Source organism: Emys orbicularis, chromosome 19 (assembly GCF_028017835.1).
Source record: "Emys orbicularis isolate rEmyOrb1 chromosome 19, rEmyOrb1.hap1, whole genome shotgun sequence".
Lineage (NCBI taxonomy): Eukaryota > Metazoa > Chordata > Testudines > Emydidae > Emys > Emys orbicularis.
In genome coordinates, this window is record NC_088701.1 from 14617748 (window position 1) to 14642763 (window position 25016).

At 48.1% G+C, this 25016-nt stretch overlaps 1 protein-coding gene across 1 annotated transcript in view; it reads left to right on the plus strand.

Annotated features, from left to right (window-relative positions):
- Positions 1-25016, plus strand: part of LOC135891999 (uncharacterized) — a 112449-nt gene that overhangs the window by 46837 nt on the left and 40596 nt on the right. Inside the window, exons 11-13 of the mRNA XM_065419676.1 lie at positions 4105-4194; positions 9600-9675; positions 11124-11218. Of these exons, the coding sequence (XP_065275748.1) occupies positions 4105-4194; positions 9600-9675; positions 11124-11218 (261 nt within the window). The remainder of the gene's footprint in view (positions 1-4104; positions 4195-9599; positions 9676-11123; positions 11219-25016) is intronic.

The window sequence follows — 25016 nt, forward strand, 5'->3', positions numbered from 1 at the left end:
TCTCTGCTGGGATCAGCTGTGTGTGGAAGGGGACAACTGGGCCTTCAATATGGGGGTGCTAGCTGCTGAAGGCATCACCCCTGGCAGTCTACCCCTCCTCCTGGCCTCACTATCTGTGTATCGTGTGCCTTCTGTTGTGCAGGTGTGATGGATCCTGAGCGGCTCATCCCATGCCCCTATGACAAAAACCACCAGATCCGAGCCTCCAGGTTCCCCTACCACTTGGTCAAATGCGGAGAGGTAAGAAGAGCAAGCTACGCAGTGGGACAGAGTCTGAGGTGCCCAAAGAGGAGATGGCCACCTGTCTCTGTTCCCTGCAAACTATTTTCCTCTGCCTCCAGTGCAAACACAAAATGGGAAATGACTGCCTAGGAAGGAGTACTGCAGAAAAGGATCTGGGGGTTATAGTGGATCACAGACTAAATATGAGTCATAATGTTGGGGTTTTTTTGCAATAGTATTACATTATTCTGGGATGTAATGGCAGGAGTGTTGTAAGCAAGACAAAAGAAGTAATTCTTCACCTGTACTCAACACTAATAAGGCCCGAGCTGGAGTATTGTCCCGTTCTAGGCCTTGCACTCCAGGAAAGATGTAGACAAATGGGATACAGTCCAGAGGAGAACAACAAAAGTGACTAAAGGTCTAAAAAATATAACCTACAAGGAATGATTGAAAAAACTGGGTTTGTTTAGTCTGGAGGAAGGCGGGGGGGGGGTGGGGGGGGCAATAGGTCTTGAAGTAGGTAATAGTTGCTATAAAGAGCAGAGTGATAAATTGTTCTCCTTATCCACTGACAACAGAACAAGAAATAATGGGTTTATATTGCAGCAAGGGAGATTTAGGGATTATCTAGGGAGACTTTTAAGATCTAGCCCATCCCAGGTGTTTATAACACTTGGTCCTGACTCTGTGCAGGGGATGGACTAGATCTACATTTATGTGAAACTCACACTTGGGGCTTATTTTCACTGCCCATTTAACTCAGGTGTTGCCCCTACCCTGGCTCCTGTCCATCCACACAAACCCTCTGGCCCATGTGTGGTGGTGCTTGGCCCATGCTGGAGTAGGCAAGAGTCTGATTGCCTCTCTTGGTAATCTGCACTGAAGATCCAGACTTAACCTGATAGTCCTCTAATGCTGTCCTACAATTCACTGGGGGGAACATAGAGCAGCCCAGCTGAGAGCCAGCAGCTACACCTCCTCCCCCTCCTCTGTGCCCCCTCCCCCCTGAAGTCTGAGAGCCTTGCATAAGTGAGTGTGGCCCCAGCAACTTGGGCAGGGCTCTGGTCTGGCTGTTCTCCTGAGCTAGGCCAGCCCAAATGCTGATCACCTGAGTTACGTCTTCACTGCAGAGTTAACCCTTGGAGATACCCAGGCTTCAAAAGCTCCTGAACTTCAGGGCAGCTTGGATCCAAGTCTGCCCTGGGTCACTGAGGGGCCCTGGTGCCTTAGTGAGGTTACACTAATGTCCCTTTAGAATACTCTGGCTGCACAAAAGGACCTGAAGTGTGTGGAAATGGTCTCCTGGGACAACAGCCTGCAGAGGGGCCTCCCTGGGTTGGATGCAGGCTCCAAGCTAGCACAGCACCATGCCCCGACGTAGGGGACAGGTTGTGGCTGTATTGGGTGTAGCTAGAGTATCTGTGCTATAGCTATGCTCTGCTGCCCAAGGGCCGTGAGAAGTAGAGCCACATAAGTCAGAGCAGCCCAAAGGTTGCTCTGATTTGCAGCAACAAGGGCAGGAGTGGCTCAGCCCAAGTCTAGGAAGAGCTAAGGTAGCCTGAAGACAGTCCCCCTGTTCTGCTCCCCACCTCCTCCTGGGCTGGAGCAACCAAGAATCAAACCCAAGAAATTCAGCACTGCTGCAGATGCACCAGGTTTCCTGCACATACAGGTATGTCTACACAGCAGCTAGGGGAGAGTCTCACGGCCCAGGTAGATGGGCTTACAGTAGTGGGGCTTGAGCTAATACAGTTAAAAATAGCAATGTGGATGGTGTGGCTTGGGCTCTTAAGCCCACTTCACTCTGGAGGTTTGAGAGCCCAAGCACCAGTCCATGCTATCGTGTCCACACTACTATGTTTAGTGTGCTACTTTGAGCACCACTAGCTCAAATTTCTGTCCAGTCTGGAGGCTTGCTCCCAGCTGCAGTGTGTGGACCTACTGAGGGGTGCTCTCTCATTAAGCACTCGACAAGTCAATGATTTGTTTCCAGCTCGCCAGCCTTCTGGCTCTGATGCATCCCTAGAGATCCTCTCAGCTGCCTCCCCCTACAAGCAGCTGTGGAAGCAGTGAGCAGAACCCATGACGGTACCTCCCTGCTGTCTCTGCATAGTTGCATCTTGTGGCTTCTCTTCCAGAATAACAAGAAAAGAGCCAAAGAGCTGGCCACGTGCCCCTACAATGCTCGCCACAGAGTCCCAAAGCGAGAGCTCCAGCTGCACATCTCCACCTGCACAGACAACAGGGCGCCAGAACTGTTCAGTGGTAAGCTTGGGGGAGTGGGGGGAGCTGGCGGTAGCACACCTGCTTTAATACATGCCTGCTCCTGCTGACTGACTTGACCTGTTCCAGCCTAGGGAGACTGCAAGGGAGTCTGTTCTAGGGCATTTTGCTCTGGACACCAACGCAAGCCCCGAGCAATCTGTAGTTCATGTGTGCATCCCCTGCACTCATCACAACTACTGTAGGTGCACTTGGTCTGAGCAAGGCTGAGTGCTGTCGCCCAGCACATCCCTCTGTACCAGCAGCAGCAGGTGCTGGCTTAGCTGCACTGGTATAAATTGTGAACATGCAGAGTTTGCTCTAGTGGCTGACATCCCAGCATAGAACAGGCTGGGCTTGTGCTGCTCTTCCTTCATTGACAGATTCTGCAGGAGCTGGCTAGAAATCCCTTTCCTTCCCCAGTGCCCATAGCCTGCAGGAGATGAACAGCTGGCTCAGGAAGTAGCCTCATGGCTAGCTGGGGGATGTGCTCACTGCCTGGCACAGCAGGGGGCAGGTCACCTGGCATCACTGAAGAGTCCTGGTCTCTACCGTCTGCTCATTTGGGGCGGGAGCTCTCCTAACATCTCCTGGGGGAGAGGGGCTGGCCTGCAAACCTGCATCCAGAGAGCAGAGCACTAGGGGCCAGCATTTCTGAAGTGCCCAACACCAGGCTTAGGGTGTTGGGCCCTGCTGAATGGCTAACTAGGTGCTGAGGAGAGCCAGTGGGGAACTTCAGTGTTTTCTGACACAAATGTTTCTTTGATCTCCATGAACACCTCATGGGAAAGGGTTCTTTGGGCTTTGACACACACTGCAACTTGGAAAATCTTACTCCCATTCTTTGACTCTCTTGAAATAAGAAAATCCAGTTTTCTGGTTCAAAATGACAGTTTGAAACTAATCGTAGTTAATCAAAATAGTCAAAAACAAATCACTTTCAGTTGAACCAAATTGGGGGAGGGGGGGCTAGCTGATAAACTTGGTGGGTTTTTTGTGTGGTGGCTTTTACTTTTTGTCCTGCTTTCAGACAGGAAACTTGCATTTCCTTGGTTTTCCTGTCTCAGCTGTGATGAGAACCTGGCCCCACAGCTGTAATGAGAACTCTGGAGATCAGTGTGTGTACTGAGCCCTGTAGGGCTGATGGCATCAGCTCTGCGTGAGCCCTGTTTATAGCAGTGGAACCATATTGGCCCCATTGTGTAATGTCAGGGTTGTAGGAGCCAACACTTCTCAGCTTCTCAGCTTGTCAAGCTGTTTGGCTTTTAAAGGCTTCTCCATTCTGTGCATGGCAGGAACTTGAGGGTGGATGAGCTTTTGCTCTGGGGAACAAAGGCTGTCCAGCTGGCTGGAGTGAGCTGGGGCCAGCGCAGGAGAGCAGAGACCCTGGACACACTTCAGTCTGACCTGAGCCTGGCTCTGAGGAGAGTTCAGAGAATCTTCCCCAACTAAGGAGCATCTCTAGTTAAATGTGGCCTTTGACCCTCTGTAATGCTGGGCCTCTGGCTAACAGAACTGAGCCATGATCCACTTAGACAACCATGTTTCACTCCTAGACCAGCTACCCTGCTTCTCCTCTTCCTTACAAGTCCTGTAACGTGTCTCCTCTGCTTGCAGGGACATCAATGACTTTCAGTCCCAAGAAGGAACTGAAAGAGACCCCAAGATCCTGGCAGTGTCCCCCCTGCCAAGAGGACTGGGAGGCAGGTGAGTGTTGGTGAAGAAGCTGTTTGTCTCTGATGTCATTGGCATGTGGTACCTATGCCTCACAGGACTTGGCTGAGGCTATGGTTACACTACACTATGCTATAGTGTAGGTACTTACTGCAATAGTGGAAGGAGTTTTTCAGTCACTGAAGTTTAATCCACCCCCTCAAGGAGGCAGCTAGATCAGTGGAAGAATTCTTCCATTGACCCACTGGTGTCTATACCAGGGCTTAGGTTGGCTTAGCTACATCTCTCTCAGGGGGGGGGGGGGGGGATTTTTTTCACACTCCGAAGCGACCTAGGTGTAGACCAGGCCTTAGAGCATGAAACCACACACCATGCTCCTTAAGCTTTACCAGTCACTACTATACCTTGTCTACACATGGAAGCTGACTGATGTTCAGTGACCATTCCCTGAGTATTTCAGAATCGGTGACTTCAATTCCAGAGTAATTCCTTTGCTTCATAAGTGAAGTAATCCTGGAATAAAATCATGCTTTGTTCTGAAACAGCCCCCACCTCATTTGGGCACTATCCCAGAATAGCTACTCTGGTCAACTCCGCCTGTAGATAACCCAGTTTAGACAGCTGTGGGCTTTTGCTTTTAAATAGGATTAAAGGTTTGGTGTTAGATTGTGGTGGCTAGGGTTTCACTCGACCAGTTTAGCACATGCTAAAGTACAACTGCTTTGTCTTGACTAGTTTAATAAACTAAGCTGTATAATGCAATACTTAACACATTTAAATTCTAACCAAGGTGGGTGTGTGGTTAACACGCCAAAATCCTACTGTGGCCAAAGCAAGCTGTAGCTGACAAGGCTGTGTCTGTCTCCACTTGGGGAATTTTGGGGGCACTGACAGGCTTACCCCCCCCCCTTTGCTCCTGCTGAGCTGCCACAGCTTCAATAGTGTTGGAATTTGACATCAAGGCTCTGGGGCTGCAGGTTTAATGAATATGGTGGCACTTTGTCTCCAGCTGCTGAGGTGTCTCCTGTGCCGGGGTCCTGCTGGCTTATCCAAAGCAGTGGGCATCTCTTCCCTGAAGCCCCATAGCATGGACAAGGCCAGCTCCCTGCTGCTAAAATCAGTGAGAGCAACCACTGGCTCCTCCAGGGCAGGACTGAGCCCTCCTGCTGGCTCTTGCACAAGTAGTTAACACATTTCAAGGAACCATTCATGGTGAAGTGGCCTGTTAACACCCCTCCAGTCATAGGGGGGGATTGCAGCTGGGGGGAGTTGTTTATTACAGTAATCGATAATCCACTAACCATAAATCCAGTGTGTCTCTTCAGTCCATGATTTTTTATTTTTAGTGTCTAGCAAAGTTAGAAGTCAGCGCCTATACAAGGAGCTGCATATTAACTTCTGAAGAGCCGCATGTGGCTCCAGAGCCAAGGTTGGCCACCCCGATCTAGACCATCCCTGACAGGTGTTTGTCTAACCTGCTCTTAAGAATGTCCAATGACGGGGATTCCACCACATCACTAGACAACTTTATTCCAGTGCTTAACTGCACTGACAGGAAGCTTCCCCCCGCCCCATGGCTAACCTAAATCTCCCTTACTGCTATTTAAGCCCATTGCTTCTTGTCCTATCTTCAGAGGTTAAAGAGGACAATTTTCTCCTCCCTCTTCTCCCCCCCTGCCCCCTTGTGAAAATTGTTATCTATCTCTCTCCTCGTCTTTTCTTTGGACTAAACAAACCCAATTTTTTTTTTTTCAAATCTTCCCTTATAAGTAAGGCTATGGTTTAGTCACAGGTATTTTACTAAAAGTCATGGGCCATTTTTCAATTTTTTTTTTTTTTTTTTTTAAGAGAGAAAATTCCCAGCCTGTGACTCGTACTATAGCCCTGACTAAATCTTGGGAGCGCTGGGGGGTGGAGAACCGTGGCCAATGAGAGCTGCTAGGAGCTGAGGGACATGTTGCTGCTTCCAGGGAGCCCCCCAAGGTAAACATCGCCCTGAGCCCCCTCCCACACCCAAACTGCTCCTCTTGCTGTTGGGTGGGGGTCCAAGACTGACCCAGCAGTGGCTGGTGCGACTGGCTCAGGTGTTGTCTGAGCTGCTCGGGCAGCCCCGGAGCCAGCTGCACTGGCTGCTGCAGAAGTCATGGAGGTCATGGAAAGTCACGGAATCCATGACCTCTGTGACAAACTCACAGCTTTACTCATAGGCAATGTTACCTCTTAATTATTTTCCATCCATGTGCAGAATAAATTTGTGTTATGCACTGAGGTATGTGTGGATGTGCACCACCAGTAGAAACAAAATCTCTCTATAGATATAGATATCTAGATAAATTTACCATAGTGATAATTACTCCAGCAAGGACAGGTTAGGCATTTTAGAACTCACTACTCAAACTACCATTTACTTCAAACCATTTCTCCAGTTTGTCCACATTTTAAATTTTAATTGTATCCTCCAAAGCACTTGCAACCCCTCCCAGCTTGGTATCATCAGCAAACTTTATACATGTGCTCTGTATGGCAGTTGTTTGAAACCAAATATGGATTCCAGTGTGAGGTGGCAGGGGTGTGCAGTTAGGGGAAGGGGGGGTTATTTCTCTATTGAAGCAGGTTCTCTTGGGGTATTTGGGTGTCCCCTTCCATGATTGGAGCTACTTCTCTGGAGTGTCCTTTGGTGAAGGCAGTTTGGAGTATGTTAAGGTGTATATGCCGGACTTGCTTCTTCAAGCATATTCTGTAGTATCGGAGAAAGCTGGCTAGATTGTCGGGCTCAACAGGTAGTGATCTAGTTGGCAGCTGGTTTCAAGCGGAGTGCCCCAAGGGTCGGTCCTGGGGCTGGTTTTGTTCAATATCTTCATTAATGATCTGGAGGATGGCATGGACTGCACTCTCAGCAAGTTTGCAGATGACACTAAACTGGGAGGAGTGGTAGATACGCTGGAGGGTAGGGATAGGATACAGAGGGACCTAGACAAATTAGAGGATTGGGCCAAAAGAAATCTGAGGTTCAACAAGGACAAGTGCAGAGTCCTGCACTTAGGACGGAAGAATCCCATTCACTGTTACAGACTAGGGACCGAATGGCTAGGAAGCAGTTCTGCAGAAAAGGACCTAGGGGCTACAGTGGACGAGAAGCTGGATATGAGTCAACAGTGTGCCCTTGTTGCCAAGAAGGCTAACAGTATTTTGGGCTGTATAAGTAGGGGCATTGCCAGCAGATTGAGGGACGTGATCATTCCCCTCTATTCAACATTGGTGAGGCCTCATCTAGAGTATTGTGTCCAGTTTTGGGCCCCACACTACAAGTGGAAAAATTGGAAAGAGTCCAACGGAGGGCGACAAAAATGATTAGGAGGCTGGAGCACAGGACTTATGAGGAGAGGCTGAGGGAACTGGGATTGTTTAGTCTGCAGAAGAGAAGAATGAGGGGGGATTTGATAGCTGCTTTCAACTACCTGAAAGGGGGTTCCAAAGAGGATGGATCTAAACTGTTCTCAGTGGTAGCAGATGACAGAACAAGGAGTAATGGTCTCAAGTTGCAGTGGGGGAGGTTTAGGTTGGATATTAGGTAAAACTTTTTCACTAGGAGAGTGGCGAAGCACTGGAATGGGTTACCTAGGGAGGTGGTGGAATCTCCTTCCTTAGAGGTTTTTAAGGTCAGGCTTGACAAAGCCCTGGCTGGGATGATTTAGTTGGGAATTGGTCCTGCTTTGAACAGGGGGTTGGACTAGATGACCTCCTGAGGTCCCTTCCAACCCTGATATTCTATGATTTATTTGGGCATAAGCTTTTGTGGATAACCCCCCCCCCCCCCCCCCGCACTTCCTCAGATGCATAGAGTGGAAATTACAGATGCAGGTATAAATATATTGACATAAGAGAAGGGAGTTACCTCACAAGTGGAGAACCAGTGTTGACAAGGCCAATTCAATCAAGGTGGATGTGGTCCACTCCCAATAATTGATGCTGATCAGGTGGTTCCTCAGTTTCTTTGAAAGTGTGTGGCACAATCTCTCCCCATAGTCAGTGCAGTATGGCGATGAATTTTTTACCTTCAGTCCATTTGGTATGTTGTCCATCTGTTTGCACTTGGAGAGGAAGATGATGTCTGTCTGTCTGTCTATCTGTGCAAAAGCTTATGCCCAAATAAATCTGTTAGTCTTTAAGGTGCCACTGGACTCCTCATTGTTTTTGTGGATACAGACTAACACGGCTACCCCTCTGATACTTGGCACCATGCAAGGCACTGAATTTAGCTGTATGAAGTGGAAATCCACAAACTTCATGAAAAAACTCGCACAAATACAGAGTATGGTGAGAGATTGTGCCACACACTCAAAGAAACTGAGGAACCACCTGATCAGCATCAGTTATTGGGAGTGGCTCACATCCACCCTGATTGACTTAGCCTTCTCAACACCGGTCTTTAAGGTGCCACCGGACTCCTCACTGGATTTATGGCTTATTACAACAATCTGTAACCCACTAACATTTCCCCCCGCTCCCAGCTGCCTTCCGAGAGGTTTTAACAAGTCACTTCACCTTGAATGGTCCTTTAGTATAAGTAGTTAGCACATATTCTAAACAATCTGTTCCACCTTGTGTTTAGCTGTGATGCTCTGAGTACCTTGCCCAGCCCTGAAGAAGAGCTCTTTGTGGTTCCAAAGCTTGCCTCTCTCACCAACTGACATTGGTCCACTAAAAGATCTCGCCTCCCCTCCCCTGTTTCTCTCACATCCTGGGACGGACACTGCTACACCAACACTGCAAACATCTCATGAGTTGTCAGCCTTGTCAGTCTCTTGCAAACAAGTCTATATCCTGCTCCAACCCTCTGTGCCAGGCCCCAGCCCTGTCAATTGCAAGCTGAACTGTTGTGCAGGTATAAAACTTCTCTAGCCTGTTACTGAGGGCCTGAGCATGTAGCCATTTAGGGTGTTGGCAGTGCTCCCAAATCCCAAGAGAGAACCCCTTCCAACAGACCAGCTAGCACCCCTGGCATTGTGGTTCCTCTACATGCCCATGCCCCTTATAACTCGGGAGGGCAGCAGGAGCAGGGCTAGCACAGTGGGCATTCATAAGAATGGCCATACTGGGTCAGACCAATGGTCCATCTAGTCCAGTATCTGGTCTTCTGACTGTGGTCAGCGCCAGCTGCTTCAGAGGGAATGAACAGAACAGGGCAACTTTCAAGTGGTCCACTCCCAGCTTCTAGCAGTTAGAGGCTTAGGATGCCCAGAGCATGGAGTTGCATCTTCCTTCTGAAACACAGCTCAGGAGAACTGTGGAACAGGATCTGTTCCAAGTAAGTGGGCTGGGGAGAGAGCAGGGCCAATGGCCTCTAGTTCATGTTATCTATGGGTGTAAAGTCGTGGTGTGTTAAACCTGTCCAGAAGCCTTTCATTGTGCATTCACACTAAGCTTTTCCTCCTCAGACGCAGATGAGTCTGGTGCTACTTCTCCTTTTGTTCTTGGCTCCAAGACAAATCACACCTTAAGCACAAGTCAAAGGTAAGAGCTAACTCTCCTCTCACGTCTTCTCAGATCAGGCTGGGTCCCTCACTGGCGTGAATGTCCCAGCTCTACTAGTGACAAGAGCTATGGCACTGGCAGTGCTGCTAACTGGGATAACTTTATTGCAAGTCTCATGATCCTTGGTGGCTTTTTTTTTTTTTTTTTTTTGTAAAGCCCCAGCGGCTGGGAAGCTGAGTGATTTACAACAAGTGTCTAGCCCTGCTGGTTGAGAGGAAAGGTTGAAAACATGGACTGTGTAAGCCTAAATGCTCAGTAACCAGCAGGCAAAAAGAAACCAACTCCTAGGATTTCATGGGGTTTTGAGGCCTGACTTTTAGGCTGGTTTCTGTTTACCACTTGGGGCTGGCCACACTGTCTGGCCAGCTGGGCTCTTGCCCCTCTAACAGCTCTGTGCACTCCTGCAATAGTCACTCGTGGATACTGCCGTTCTAGGTGGGTGACCAGAAATCTAACGGAACTTCCCTAGAAACATCCCTGCAATACCCAAGGCTGTAATGGGCCTGCTTCTGCTCATGTTACACCCATGCAATCTGCAGCCCTTAGTCAGGCTGTGCAGGTGTAACTGAGGTCAGAACTGGGCCAGTACATGGTTCTGCTGGGCATAAATGGAGCCACCAAGAGAACTGCTTGGAGACTCCTGCCTGAGTTTGCAGGGGTGGGAAAGAACTGATGTGCCCAGGTCTCACAGATAATGTGTCAAGTATCAGAGGGGTAGCCGTGTTAGTCTGAATCTGTAAAAAGCAACAGAGGGTCCTGTGGCACCTTTAAGACTAACAGAAGTATTGGGAGCATAAGCTTTCGTGGGTAAGAACCTCACTTCTTCAGAGAGCTCATGATCCAGACGCTGTGGGCACGTTCTACACAAACCCTCCTGGCCAGGAGTAAAATCCATGCAGGTGTCTGAACAGCTGCTGTTTGCCAAGGTGGGAGGGGGCCATCGTTCACCTGGGCTGAAGGTCCAAGCTCACATGTGGGCTGCATTGGGAAGGTACATGGCAGCTTACAATCAAGGCATTGCCCCTGCTCCTGGGACAAGACTTACTTGTTACCAGGGGTATTGTGGGGAAACAATCCAGCGCACGCTGACATGGAACGGGATAGAGAGACCCTGCCAGGACTCCCTAAGGGAAAGTCCAGCTGGCAGAAGGGGGAACCCTCAAGCGCACACAGGTGGCAGATCCAAGGGAATGCCATGGGGTCCTATTTAGAACTGGCCTTTCAGAGCTGGATAACCTAGACTAAGGTGCATGTGGCAGTAGGGATGGGGCTTATGGAGGCAGGGTCCCGTGATGCAGGCATGTCCTATGCAGAAAGTATGTGGGAGCTGTCTGCAGGGACTATCTGGCAGCATGGCCCATGTCAGGCTAACTCCTCATCCTGGTGTATGTGTACTAACTCCTCTCCATTTCTGTCTCATTGTCCAGTCTTGGTGAGAGAGGCCGGGATGGAAACCAGCAAATGCAGGCCGTGAGCACCTCAGCAGCAGCGTGGACTCCAAAGGGTCACTCCTGGAGAAATGGTATGAGGCCAGGACACCATGGGAGTGGGACTAAACTGTTATAACTGTCTGGGAGGTGGGGAAGGGTCATGACATAACATCCAGTTTATCACAAGACCCTGTATGTCCCTGCTGTACTGGGTCAGCCCTGAGTCTTACTGTCCTCATATCTTGGGCATGTCTTGTACTCGAGGACATTTGCTGTCCGGTCTCTGAAGGGACTAGTTACTAAGGTACTTGCTCAAGGCACACTGCTTTCATGAGCAGAACAATCCCATGGAATGAGGGAGCAGTCGAACTAAGATCCCAAATGAGGGTGGACTCCAACAAAGCTGCTCCCTGCCCAAAGTGAATGTTACTGAACTAGTGTCACTTCCTGAAAGCATGGTGTCCTAGAGGACTTTCCTCCACTAGAAACAGGCTGATGTTGCTTTTCAGTCAGAAGCTCTCTGGGGCTATATAGTGCACACTAAAATAGTGCCCTCTTGTATAAGTAACATGTGACCCTAAGGCCTGGTCTGTGTACAGATCTTGTACTGGGGCAATTAGGTCAGTGAGGGGTGTGACTTTTTAGCACTGTAGTCCCCAGTACCACCCCTAGTGTGGATGTAGTTCTACATGTTTATATCAGTAGAGCTTATTTACCTTCTCGTATAGGAATAGCTATCCCAGGACTAGGACTCCGGTACCAGCATAACTGCCTCAACACTAGGGTGCATCACTTTAACTGTACTGGTATAGCCGGTGGCTCAACCCTTCGATTTGATGCCTTGGCTTCTGATTCTGAAAACATGGTCATCTTCTGTAACCTTGACATAACTCAATCATGGCATGTGACATGACAGCAGGATCTGCTGTTTATAAATGTAGTACCTTCCCCCACCTGTAGTTTGTCATCATTCCTGTCTCTCTCTCTGCAGGCTGTCTGTGAGGCTCCTGCTATGGGAAAGAGCAGCCTGGAGAAGAGTTGAAGCTTTTAAACTTGTAGATTTCCCCAATAGCCATTTTAGACATGTTCTTAGTGTCCAGACTGAGAAATAAAACCTCCCTTTGTATCAACAGTGTGTTGCGTTCTCTGCTCCCAGAAGAGACCATGTCAATGGCCTGACAGGTGCCCAGTGCCACATTAACCCTTCTGAAAAGTGCATTTCCCATCTACTCTTCCTTCCCAACAGAGGTGGCTTGGATGGAATGAACCCTTCTTTGCCTTTGAGGAGCGATTAATAAGACTGGGACTTTTCAGCTTGGAAAAGAGACAACTAAGGGGGCATATGATAGAGGTCTATAAAATGATGACTGGTGAGGAGAAAGTGAATAAGGGAGTATTATTTACTCCTTCTCATAACACAAGAACTAAGGGTAACCAAGTGAAATTACTAGGCAGCAGGTTTAAAACAAACAAAAGGAAGTATTTCTTCACACAACGCACAGTCAACCTGTGGAACTCCTTGCCAGAGGATGTTGTGAAGGCCAAGACTATAACAGGGTTCAAAAGAACTAGATAAGTTCATGGAGGATAGTTCCACCAATGACTATTAGCCAGGCTGGGCAGGGATGGCATCCCTAGCTTTTGTTTGCCAGAAGCTGGAAATGGGCAACAGGGGGTGGATCGCTTGATTACCTGTTCTGTTCATTCCCTCTGGGACATATGGCATTGGCCACTCTCAGAAGACAGGATACTGGGATAGGTGGACCATTGGTCTGACCCAGTATGCCCGTTCTTATGCCTCTTAAGATCTAGTGGCCTCGTATAGCCTGACCTAGTTATCACAGGCCAGGAATTTCACTGTTACCCCCATATCCAGCCTAGTAACCTGTTTGACTAAAGCATCTTCCAAAAGGCCTCCAGCCTGGATTTGAAGACCTCCTCCCCTCCCCCCACGAGAAGGAGAACCCATCTCCTTCCCGTGGGAGTTTATTCCAAGGGGTAATCATCACCACTATGAAAAACGTGCCTTATTTCTAATTTGAATCTGTCTGTTTGCTTTCACCTTCAGCTACTGCTTCTTGCTCTAACTTTCTCCCCTAGACTGAAGAGCCCTTTAGATCCCAGTATCCGAGATCCCAAGGGAGGTATGCTGACACCTCTCAATTGTGTTGATAAGCTGAACAGCCTGAGCTCCCTGGGTCTCACTGCAAGGCATCTTCTCCAGCCCTTGAACCATTTCTGTAGCTCTTTTCTGCACCCTCCTCCATTTTTAACACTTATTTAAATTAGGGCTGTGGATTAATTGCAGTTAACTCACGATTAACTCAAAACAATTAATCATGATTAATCGCACTGTTAAACAATAGAATACCAATTGAAACTTATTAAATATTTTGCATGTTTTTCTACCCTTTCAAATATATCCATTTCAATTACAACACAATACAAAGTGTACAGCACTCACTCTATTATTTTTATTACAATATTTGCACTGTAAAAATGATGAAAAAATAGTATTTTTCAATTCACCTCATACAGGTACTGTACTGCAATCTCTTTATCATGAAAGTGCAACTTACAAATGTAATGGGTTTTTTGTTGCATAACTGCACTCAAAAACAAAACAATGAAAAACTTTAGACCCTACAAGTCCACTCAGTCCTACTGCTTGTTCAGCCAATCGCTCAGACAAACAAGTATGTTTACATTTGCAGAATATAATGCTGCCTGCTTCTCACTTTCAGGTGACATTGTAAACAAGAACAGGCATTCGCATGGCACTGTTGTAGCTGGCATGGCAAGATATTGGTGTTGGTCCTGCTTTGAGTAGGGGATTGGACTAGATGACCTCCTGAGGTCTCTTCCAACCCTAATATTCTATGATTCTATATTTACAGGCCAGATGCACTAAAGATTCATATGCCCCTTCACGCTTAGGCCATTGTTCCAGAGGACATGCCTCCATGCTGATGACGCTCGTGTGACGAAGTGGGGGGTTTTCTTGTTTTTTGTGGAGTTTTCAATGGTTTGCATGCGGAGGGGGTGGGACTCAGTTTCCCTGGGTGTTACTGGTTTAACAAGGTGAGGGGAGAGGGAGTTTGTTTTGCAGAGGACCGGAGAGAGGACTTGGGGACCCAACCGATGGCCTGGAGGATGGACACCCCAGCGACTGGTGACCTGACGACCCGGAGGCCCAGCTGAGGAGACGCAGCCGGTTCTGGCCAGTGGGCGGACAATGGGCTGCAGAGTGAGGACCCAGTGACCTAACCAGCCGGTTCCAGCCAGAGGACAGAAGCGAGGAGAGGAGGCCCTGGTTTACGACCCTGTTTACCTGGAGAGAAGACAATGGACAGAGGCGGGGCCTGGGGCCGGTGATCTCAGATGCCCAGCTGGGAGCAGGGGGGCTCTGGGCTGGAGAGGGGGAGCAGGCAGAGCCCACCTGGATGCAGAGAGACTGGGATGTGCTGGGCTGAGGGAGGCCAGGCCTGAGGCCTTGAGAGTTTCCTGTGCTGTGTTCAACTCTCAATAAATCCTCCTGTTTTATGCTGGCTGAGAGTCACTCCGGTCTAGAGAACAGGGTTGCATCAACCCCTTCGGGGGTGAAGGCCCCGGGGGTCCAGAGCGAGTGGACTCCCTGAGAGGGCCCACGGCAGAGACAGACATGCTAAGGCTCAGAGAGGTGTGGCTCCAGGAGGTGGAGGGGCCTGACCAGGGCTGGCTCTAGGTTTTTTGCCGCCCCAAGCAAAAAAAAATTTTGGCTGCCCCCCTGCCGCCCCAGCCCTGGGCTCTCACCCCCCCGCCACCCCAGCCCTGGGCTCACCCCCACCCAACCTGCACCCTCCTTCTGCCGCAGCCCCGGGTCACTGGTAACTCACTCCCAGGGCAGGTCATTCAGCAGGGATTTTAGATGTGCACAGAACACAGACAGGATTGGTTCCCATATGGTTACAGAACTGCAGTAAAGTGGAACAATTTTCAGCTTGTGTGATTGGAGGATATCTGGATGCATGTTATAAGACTGTCCTACATAAATGAAGAAAAGTTGAGGTGCCTTTATTATTCTTTTGTTCCACTCTTTCTTTCTATGGGGAATTTGCCAATGCAATATCACGGTCTTCCTTTTAAACAAACATACCAAAAAAAGGCAATGGCTGTTGAAAATAGCAATTCCAGTCCTAATAACCACTGGGAAGCCTTTCTTGCTCAATTTTATCCTACTTTTTCTACAGCAAGTTACAGTGGATCAGTATACTTCATTTCTCCGAAATCAAGTAACAGCCGCCAAAACTGGGCTTGAGCACTCCTGAATTTTGAGGTGTTCACATCTGGAAGGCAGGTGCGGGGGGGGGGGGGGGGGGGCGCTGTGGCTCCGCAGGGGAGCACGGCAGCATGTATGCAGCAGCGTGTCTGGCGCTGCGCAAAGCCAGGCACGCAGGTTTGAGTGGCACGATAAGGGGGCTGGGGGGTTGGAGAAGGGTTAGGGGGTTCCGGGGGGGGGCAGTCAAGGGACAGGGAGCGGGGGGGTTGGATGGGGTGGAGGTTTTGGGGGGGGCAGTCAGGGACAGGGAGAAGGGGGGGTTAGATGGGTCAGGGGTTTGTCAGGGGACAGACAGCAGTTGGATAGGCATGGGAGTCCCAGGGGTTTGTCAGGGGACAGGTAGGGGGTGGGGTCCTAGGAGGGAAGTTGGTGGGAGTCTCAGGAGGGGGCAGTTGGGGACAAGGACCAGTGGGGCTTAGATAGGAGGTGGGATCCTGGGGGGCAGTTGGGGCAGGGGTCCCGGGAAGGGGCGATCAGGGGACAGAGAGCAGGGGGGTTGGATGGGTTGAGGTTTCTGTGGGGGGCAGGTGGAGGGATTGGATGGTGGCAGGGTAGGGCTACCCTCCCTCCCCGTAGAGTGTCCTATTTTTTTGAATGTTGAAATATGGAATCCCTACTCACAGTGCAGGTCTCCATTCACTGCAGCATGAGGTCTCAGCTACCTCCCTACCTCCCCCTCTTTCCTGTTGGTAGTGGCCAAGGGAATGCTGGGAAATGTAGTTCTTTCCCCGCTCCAGGGCTGGCTCTATCTATAGGCAGGGAGCTAACCAAGGAACTTCAGCTCCCAGGGCCCCCTGTTGGTTCTCAGCTCCCATGCTGGATCCCTGGCGCCCCTGCAAATGGGCTGCCCCAAGCATGTGCTTGCTTTGCTGGTGCCTAGAGCTGCCCCTGGTCAGTTGCCCGTGGTTGTTGTTGCCCGGGGCCCCTGCTGGCCCCTGGGCCCAGCCTGGCCCCCCACCCAGGCAGCTCTTACAGGCTGCAAGCAGTCGAAGGGTGGCAGCTGGGAGCTGAAGAGCAGTCACAGCCCCAAGCAGCAGGAGGACTAGACGAGGCAGCACTGTGGCTGCCCACCTCATGGTACCAGCTAGCGCAGCAGCCGCCCCTCCCGCCTCTGGCTTCTGGCCTCTGACATGGGCAGGGGGCGGGGCCTCTGAGGGGAGGAGGCGGGGCTGACACTTCACTGAGGAGCACCAGGGGGTGGGGCCACAGAGAGTGGCAGGGACTTATGGCGAGAGGGGGACGCAGCTGCCACAATCTTCTATCTACTCTAGCTCAGCCCCCGCCCCCCACTGGGAAGGGGCTGGTGCTGCCCTGCTGGCCACAGCTTGTCACTTCTCTCTGGGAAACACTCTTTGTGTATTACCCCGACTGGCCACCAGGTGTCACTGCTGCTCCAGGGCCGATGCGCTCTGTGCCCAGAATATCCCCATCCCCCGTTTCTTCCAGTACTGCATCCCTACGGCAGTTCTCTGGCCCCCTGTAGGAAAAATTCCAGTAATAAATAATTGGTTGAAACTTAATTCTGTGTATTTGTTAATTGGTGGGAGTGGCCCTGTGGCTGCCAGCCCTCATGACTACGGGTAACAGGACATGCGTATCCTTGAAGTGTTTTCAGCATCAGGGCCAGAACATAAGAACGGCCAGACTGAGTCAGACCAAAGGTCCATCCAGCCCAGTGTCCTGTCTGCTGACAGTGGCCAATGCCAGGTGCCCCAGAGGGAATGAACCTAACAGGTAATGATCGAGTGATCTCTCTTCTGCCATCCATCTCCACCCTCTGACAAACAGAGGCTAGGGACACCATTCCTTACCCATCCTGGCTAAGAACCATTAATGGACCTCCATGAATTTTTATCTAGTTCTCTTTTAAACCCTAGTTTAAACCTTAGTCCTAGCCTTCACAACCTCCTCAGACAAGGAGTTCCACAGGTTGACTGTGCGCTGTGTGAAGAAGAACTTCCTTTTATTTGTTTTAAACCTGCTGCCCATTAATTTCATTTGGTGGCCCCTAGTTCTTATATTAGGGGAAACAAGTAAATAAATTTTCCTTATTCACTTTCTCCACACCACTCATGATTTTATATTTTATATACCTTTATCTTATCCCCTCTTAAGCTCCTCTTTTCCAAGCTGAAAAGTCCTAGCCTCTTTAATCTCTCCTCATATGAGATCTGTTCCAAACCCCTAATCATTTTAGTTGCCCTTCTCTGAACCTTTTCTAATGCCAGTATATCTTTTTTGAGATGAGGAGACCACATCTGTACGCAGTATTCAAGATGTGGGCATCCCATAAACTTCTGTAAGGGCAATAAGATATTCTCCGTCTTATTCTTTATCCCTTTTTTAATGATTCCTAACATCCTGTTTGCTTTTTTGCCTGCCGCTGCACTCTGCGTGGACGTCTTCAGAGAACTATCCACGATGACTCCAAGAGTGTTGGCAACAATGATCTCTACATTCCCAGTTCATATTAATAATGTCACAGCAGCCTACAGAGAAGTCTCGTCCGTTTCTCCCTTGCCGCTTTGGCGGATTGAGAATTAAGCCCGAGCCCCCAGCATGGCTAGGTCGGGGTTGTTCTGGGCTCTGTGGGGGGAGGGTTCAACTGGGAGAAGGAGCAGACTAGGGGAGTTTGTCTCTGATATATAAGGGCTTTGTCAGCAGGAAGCTGTAGGTCACATGCTGGGGGTGACAGTGGGGTTTGAGCTGGGGCAGCAGCAGCAGGGGAGCAACGTGTGTGTGTGTGCATGGGGGGGGGGTGTCACTTGGTAAAAATGAACCTGCCAAGCCTCTCCCTCTGCTGCAACAAAGGCCTCATTTATCTCCTAAACTCCCCGCCATGAAAATCTCCACCTCTCCCCCGTGCTGAGAGACCCCCTCACTCCCATGGAGATTTGTAATTGTTCTAACTCTTCCTTGGCCTTGTCCAAACAATTTCCCCAGAAAAATTATCAAGGACATTTCAAATGAGAAAAACAAAACAAAACAAAACAAATGAAAACCAGAGAAAACCCCCACCCCACACAGTTTGGGTCTGAATTTTTCTACTGAAATTTGGAGATAATAAAACTCATCACTCTGTTGGCCAGAAACCAAAGCTAGACCTCCCCCGTTGTATCTCTGACTTCTGCTCCCAAACCAACTCCTCTTGGGAGACATTTCTCTGCACAATACTGTGGCTATTCCAATTATTGACTCCAGGAAACATTTTCCTTAGCCTGGCTCCATGTGTCACTGGTTTCTCTAGCAAAGGTCAGTCCCTGGCCCCAGGGCCGGTGCTACCATTAAGGCAAACTAGGCGGTTGCCTAGGGCGCCAAGATTTGGGGGCACCAAAAAGCGGTGCCCCCAATTTTTTTTTACAGCGTTCCTGGGCTGGGCTGCCGGCGGCGCTCTGACACGTGCGGCTCAGACTACCTCTCCCAGCGCAGCGGCTGCTCCACTTCTCCCACCTCCCAGGCTTGCGGCGCCAATCAGCTGTTTGGCACTGCAAGCCTGGGAGGGGAGGAGAATTAGAGCAGGGGCGGCGTGCTCGGGGAGGAGGCGGAGCAGAGGTGAGCTGGGGTGGGGAGCTGCCGCACGGCTCCTGGGGGAGGGAGGCTGCCGCGGGGGGGCGCCTTAGGGCAGGGGGGGGAGCTGCCACGGGGGGGCACCTCAGGGCGGGGTGGGGGGCAGGGAGCTGCCGCAGGGCTGGTGGGGGGTCGCAAGGAGGAAGTTTCGCCTAGGGCACAAAACTTCCTTGCACCGGCCCTGCGGTCCAGACATCCTCATTCACATCAAGCTTCCAGTTCAGAATCATTTCCCATTCCCGCTCTGTGGGAGGGGAGACTTTTCAAAGCGCTCTCTGTGCGACTGCACATGGCTAAGCAAAGAGAACAAACCCCAAATCCCCCCTGTGCTTTGGGAGCCAGGTTTGCTGTGTGAATTCTGGATTTCAGATGACTTCAAGCCTGGGCATTGTGATTATTTACCAGTTTCTGTGGCATTAGTGTAGTGTTATGCTCTCAGCTGTGATGGCCGAGTGGTTAGAGAGGTGACTGCAAAAGCCATTTAGGTTGCTTAACCCCACCCAACCTCACCGGCCACCGCCAATGCCAAGAGTGAGCCGGGGAGACCTCACCCACCCACAAGGGGGAAGGGACCTATTAACCCCTCCCCCCCGCTGGTCCTCTTTCGCTGAACCCCGAACCTACCCAACCTAACTGAATCCCACCACGTGAGGGTTGCCCCATCACCATTACCCAGCCCACCTACTCGTACCCATGACTATTTGTACCCCCTATGCAGATGATTGACCCTCACCGCTTACCAACTGTGTCTTAATCTCGCCCACCGCTTACCCCCCCCATTGGAGACATCACAGTCTGTATGTATTATGTGTGCTGCCAACCCTGACATAACAACATCCCCCCCATACTCTGTATGTTCCCCCAATGACCGACAACTGACTCTTCAAATCTTTTGTACCGTTTATTTCTAAATATTCTCTAATAAAATATGCTTCTGTGTCACTGCTTTGAATAATATGTTGGTCAGTATGATACATTATTTTGTAATAGGGTATCATGGTACTTGTGAAATGTGCAGTCCATAGTTTTCCACATTTCTCCCTGGCTGTGTGTATACAGGAGCTTATAAAGGATTTATTGTCCTCTAAGAGCTGAGTCCTCTTGCCAGTACAAAGCCTAGATAAACAAGCTTTGTTAAAGGGAGTTTCTGTGGTGGGGATGAAATCCTTCCCCACTCAGGGTGTGGGGCTACACCTTAGCCAGTATTGCAGTTCCCTGGGCATGGGAATGGGGAAAACCAGTTATGTATTCACTGGCCTCACACCATGCTAACCTTCTGCATTAGAGTGAATGGAGCATCATCAAAGCTCAGCATTCCCGCATGCAGCAGTTGTGGATTCCTTATACAAGCTCTCCATATCCTGTAGCACAACCACACAGGTTCCATGCACAGTCATTGGAGGTTTTTGCCCTATGTAACTAAGATGCACTGTAAAAATGATATCTGAACTGTCCTTGTTGGTTGCAATAGTATCCCCAGAAGGGAGGGAGGGACTGGGAGATATCCTTATTAGGGGATAATCATTGCAGTTAGTGGAGGAATGGTGTGATCTGTTGGCTTACAAGCAGCAAATCTACTTTGGTATCTTCTTGGCTCCCCCAATTTATCTGAACAGGTGAGGGTGAGGAGAAAAGTTGTAGTCCAATAAAATCCTATTCTGAAGGGTGTGAGGGTCAGATTTTACCCTCACGTAAGTGTGGCATTTTTAACAGAATTGTGAGGGCAGAATTTGTCTCTTCTCTTTGCGTGGGGAGGTTTAGGACAAATTGTTGTCCTTCCTAGCAGGTTTGGTCAGCTGCCTAATTTGAATATCAGTTGGAGAGTGGCTTGACTGTCCAAGCTTCAGACTTGAAATGCTTAGAGTCCCTGGAACCACAATCTTAAAATATTGATGACTTTAACACAACCCTTTATTCTTCCAAGGTAGATAAAAAGGGTTCCTTGCATCTTAAAAACTGAGGATCTGCCTGTGCTGTGTACTATGACCTCTGTCTTAAAAGTATATATCAAATTTTCCATGGTGTGCTATGCCCCGGCCTGCCCACAGAGTAAGGGGGTAGTTTTTTGTCATCTGACTATGGGCCCAATCCTCATTTTGAACAACCCCTGAGCATAATGAAAGATCTGAACTCCCATTAAAGTCAGTGACATTTGAGGGTGCTCTACGCCTAACAGGATCAGACCTTGTATGCTGAAAATGAGAATGTGCTGCGTAATCAATTTGCATATCGTGAATCCATAATACAGATACTTAAGGTGAAATCCTATCTCCATTGCAGTCAATGGCAAAACTCCCATTGTCTTCAACGAGGCTGGGAATTTCACCTTAGAAAGCAAGTTATATGCTCTTCTAGGCCCTGATTCAGGAAAGCATCCTTATTCAGGAAGTGCTCTTAAGCACATGCTTAACTTCTACTGAAGTCAGTGGAACTTAAAGTAAATGCTTAAGCCCTTTCCTGAATTGGGGTCCTAGACTCAGAGAGTTCCTGGGGATGTTGAGAACAGAAAAATGCCAATAGGGTTTAATCCACATTGTGGACGCACAATCTGAAAAATGTTATAAGAATCAGAAGCATGCCCATGTGTGTGCAAGCACACACCCCACACATCCAATTTTTAATTAATTTGTACTTCTTACACTTGCAAACAACAGCAGTTTGGTTTCCTTTTCTTTTCAAAAATTGTTGCAAAGAAATAGTGGTCCTTGTCTCATCTCCTCCTGAATCTCCCTTTACCCTGTTTCGGTCTGAAGACTTTGTATTTTTCCTTTCCTAGAAACAAGGCCTAAAAAGAAAAATCAGAATTTTTTATTAGAACTGCTTATAGACATTCAAGGTAGCACTAGGAGTGTGCAATGCAATCCTCATATGCACTTCTCCTGTGTTCTCATATGTGCAATCCTGCAGCATGAACACTGTACACTGCAAAGTTAACTTCGATTCAATTACAAAAAAGTTTTTTTAGCCAAAGAATTCAGCTGCATGTCTCACTCCAGGGAGAGTGAAAACACTTTGGTTCTGATTCCTCTGGGGGATATGATGGTCCAGTTCACATTCAGGTCTTACTAATTTTTGATCTTCACTGTACATATTATTAGTTGAAAATCCCACATTTCATTCAACATTTCCATGTTACATCCTGAGAACTGAAGACATTTTCACTCCCCTGGAGGGAGAAAACCTTGCTCAATTCTGTCCCCCAAGCCAACCCTTGCAATGTCTCTTTTGACAGGGAGCACTAGTGAACATGTGAATTTCTCATTCCCTGTGTTTTTGGATTATTTTTCAAATGAAGTAGGTGCAGGGTATGGCAGAGCTTGGGCGGGGGGATGAAGAATACTTGGAGATAACTGAATGCTGCCTTGATAATCTTTTGCGAGCTTTTGAATTCCCTGAGAGAGAAAGAGTGATGCTGTTTTTTTCTACTGTACTTTCATCTGTCTATAATAGTTTTGCTTTAGTAAATTAATACATATCTGCTATTGATTTTATTTTACTTTCCCATTATTAATTGGATTCCAGTTTTGATAAGCAGGATATAACCAGGATTAGGAACAGGATGATAAACATTTAACAAAGGCCGTCATTTTCCAGTATGTCTTCTCTGTGTATTTAATAAAGTAATTATTTATGCCTCCCAGCTTCTCTTCCATTGGAGCTCTGGTTGTTATAATGTTAGCTCAGCATTTAACAAAAAATCTGGAAATTTCTTTTACTTTTAGTGACCTAGATAGTGGCATTTTCAAAGTAGTGCAAAATGCAATGCTATTTTATATTTATTGCTATTGAATTTACAATTTCTCTGTTCCTTTTCTTCATCTCAATAAAGTTTATGCAAATAACATTATAATTTATAATAAAACTAACATTTGTTAATCTCAGTTCAAATAGTGGATTTGTACTGCACTAGATTTCCAAACCCTTTTGTTGAATTGGAGTAGGGGATAGTTTGTAATGCTTCCATTATTGTACCAGTCTGCTAATCTTGATTTGTCATTTTTGATTACACACCCTATTTTTCAGTGTTCACCGTTAAGTATATTCAAACCCCATTATACTCACAGTTGCCATGCACATTTTTTGTTTCTTTTTACAGATGTGTCTATAACTAGTTCCAAGCCACGAGCCTGAAGCTACAACACTTACTACAGTGTTGGCTTCAGTGGGAAACCCAGTGTGTGGCTAAATTAATTACTTATATGAGTAAGAGTTTTTAGTCCTTGACCTCAGGGGGGGAAAAGTTAGATCTTGATCTGATTAAGGTCAGTATTAAGTATCTGATTAAGGTCTTGCTGATTTAGATTTAAATTCATCCAAATGGCTGAGATTCTTGCAGAATTGAAAGGGTCATTAATCATGTATTTGGCATTATCAGAAACCGTTCTGAAAGACAAGATGCTGTTTCAAGACAGTTCACCTATGTGCATCTAAAGTGAATCACACCTAGGTATTTTAGCCCAATCTGTTTTATGTTCCTTTTAAAACCTCACCTCACTTGTGTGTAAATTTTCTTATCACCAGCACTGGAACCTTGTAGAATTTGCCCTTACCAGACTTTAGTGACCTTGGGCTAGACTGGGACTTGGATTAAATATCCATGCAGGGAAATAAGGAGTAACACCCGCTTTACGCCTCCATTCGGGCAATTAGACCTTGGCTCTGAGCCTGAAGGAATAAGCAGGTGCTGCATGCTCACTTATTCCCTCCAGAGTAAGTGGCTGGGGATTTGGCCGAGTTTTGCAGCATAACTGAGTAGGCAAAGCAAGGAGAAATCAGGGGAGGAATTGTGATTTAGAAAGGTGTATGTGTGGCACAATGCCTCCCGTGGTTACTCCTGGGGTGGTGCAGCTTTAGTAGTGCCCTTTCTCAGATCCGTGGCTAGAGTCACAATCTAGCCCTTTCCTGCTTTGAAGTTTTTCTTTTAATATTGTCATAAATGTCTGTTCTCTAATCTTCAAGGAAGCCCAGAATTCTGCCGTCAGACTGCTTTTTCACTCTTAGAAGTGTACCTCTCATAACATCACCCCATCCTTTGTTACCTTTGCTATCTTTTAATCTACAAAGAACTGTCCAGAAATCTATTCCTAGTTTTCAAAACTCCCTGTGGACTTACTCCATCCTGCCTCTTTGACCTCAGCTCACTCCCACACCCACCCATTCATTCTATTCCTCATAGCATCACCTCCTCACTGTCCCTCTACTGAGACATGATTGGGAGTCATTCTTTCCTCTGCAATTCTCCATCAGCCTGGAATTTTCTCTTCCTCACTCTAAACTTGTGACTCCCTCTTTACCCTTTCATTCTTGTCTTAAGCCCTTCTCTGCCCCTCTGACTTAACAGTGAATTTCTCTGTAATGTGTTTTTGGTAGCTTTTCATAAAGGAGTGCTGTTGAAAGCTGGTTTGCATTGTAACAAGTGGTCCCTAAACACTTTGATATTGCATAGCATGGTGGAAAGATAATAAAATACTGGCCCTGGACACAAAGGATGCCGTGACAGACCGAGCTCATAATAGCCTTATTTGCATTGGTTTATATAGAGTGTACTAACTTTAGAGCTAATTTTTTGTAAATGATACAAAAAATTGCACTAAGGGATTATTACAAATGTTGGTTAAATAATTAATTCCAGAGGAAACCTGGTTCCAGGAGGCTGCTTAGGGTCTTTGCTGTTTTGGTTTATGATTAGCAATGTCCTGGTTGAGAAGTTCTCAATTTCCAATGAGAATCTTCATCCTACTTGGCAGTTGGTTGTTGACCAGCATTGAAGAATGAGGGGAGGCTATTGGGTCTCAGCTGGGTTAGGAGTATAGAAACCTTACAGATGCTGCTTCAGCTGACTCAATGTACTTAGTAGCTGCCTTGCGGGAGTGAAAGACTGATATTCATACATTACAGTGAGGATCTGGGACAAGAGTTAGGATGTGATCTATTGCCATAAGGTAGACTTAAGCATCGGGAGCCATTCTGCCACAGTAACAGCAAAGAAAAACTACAGATCAGTT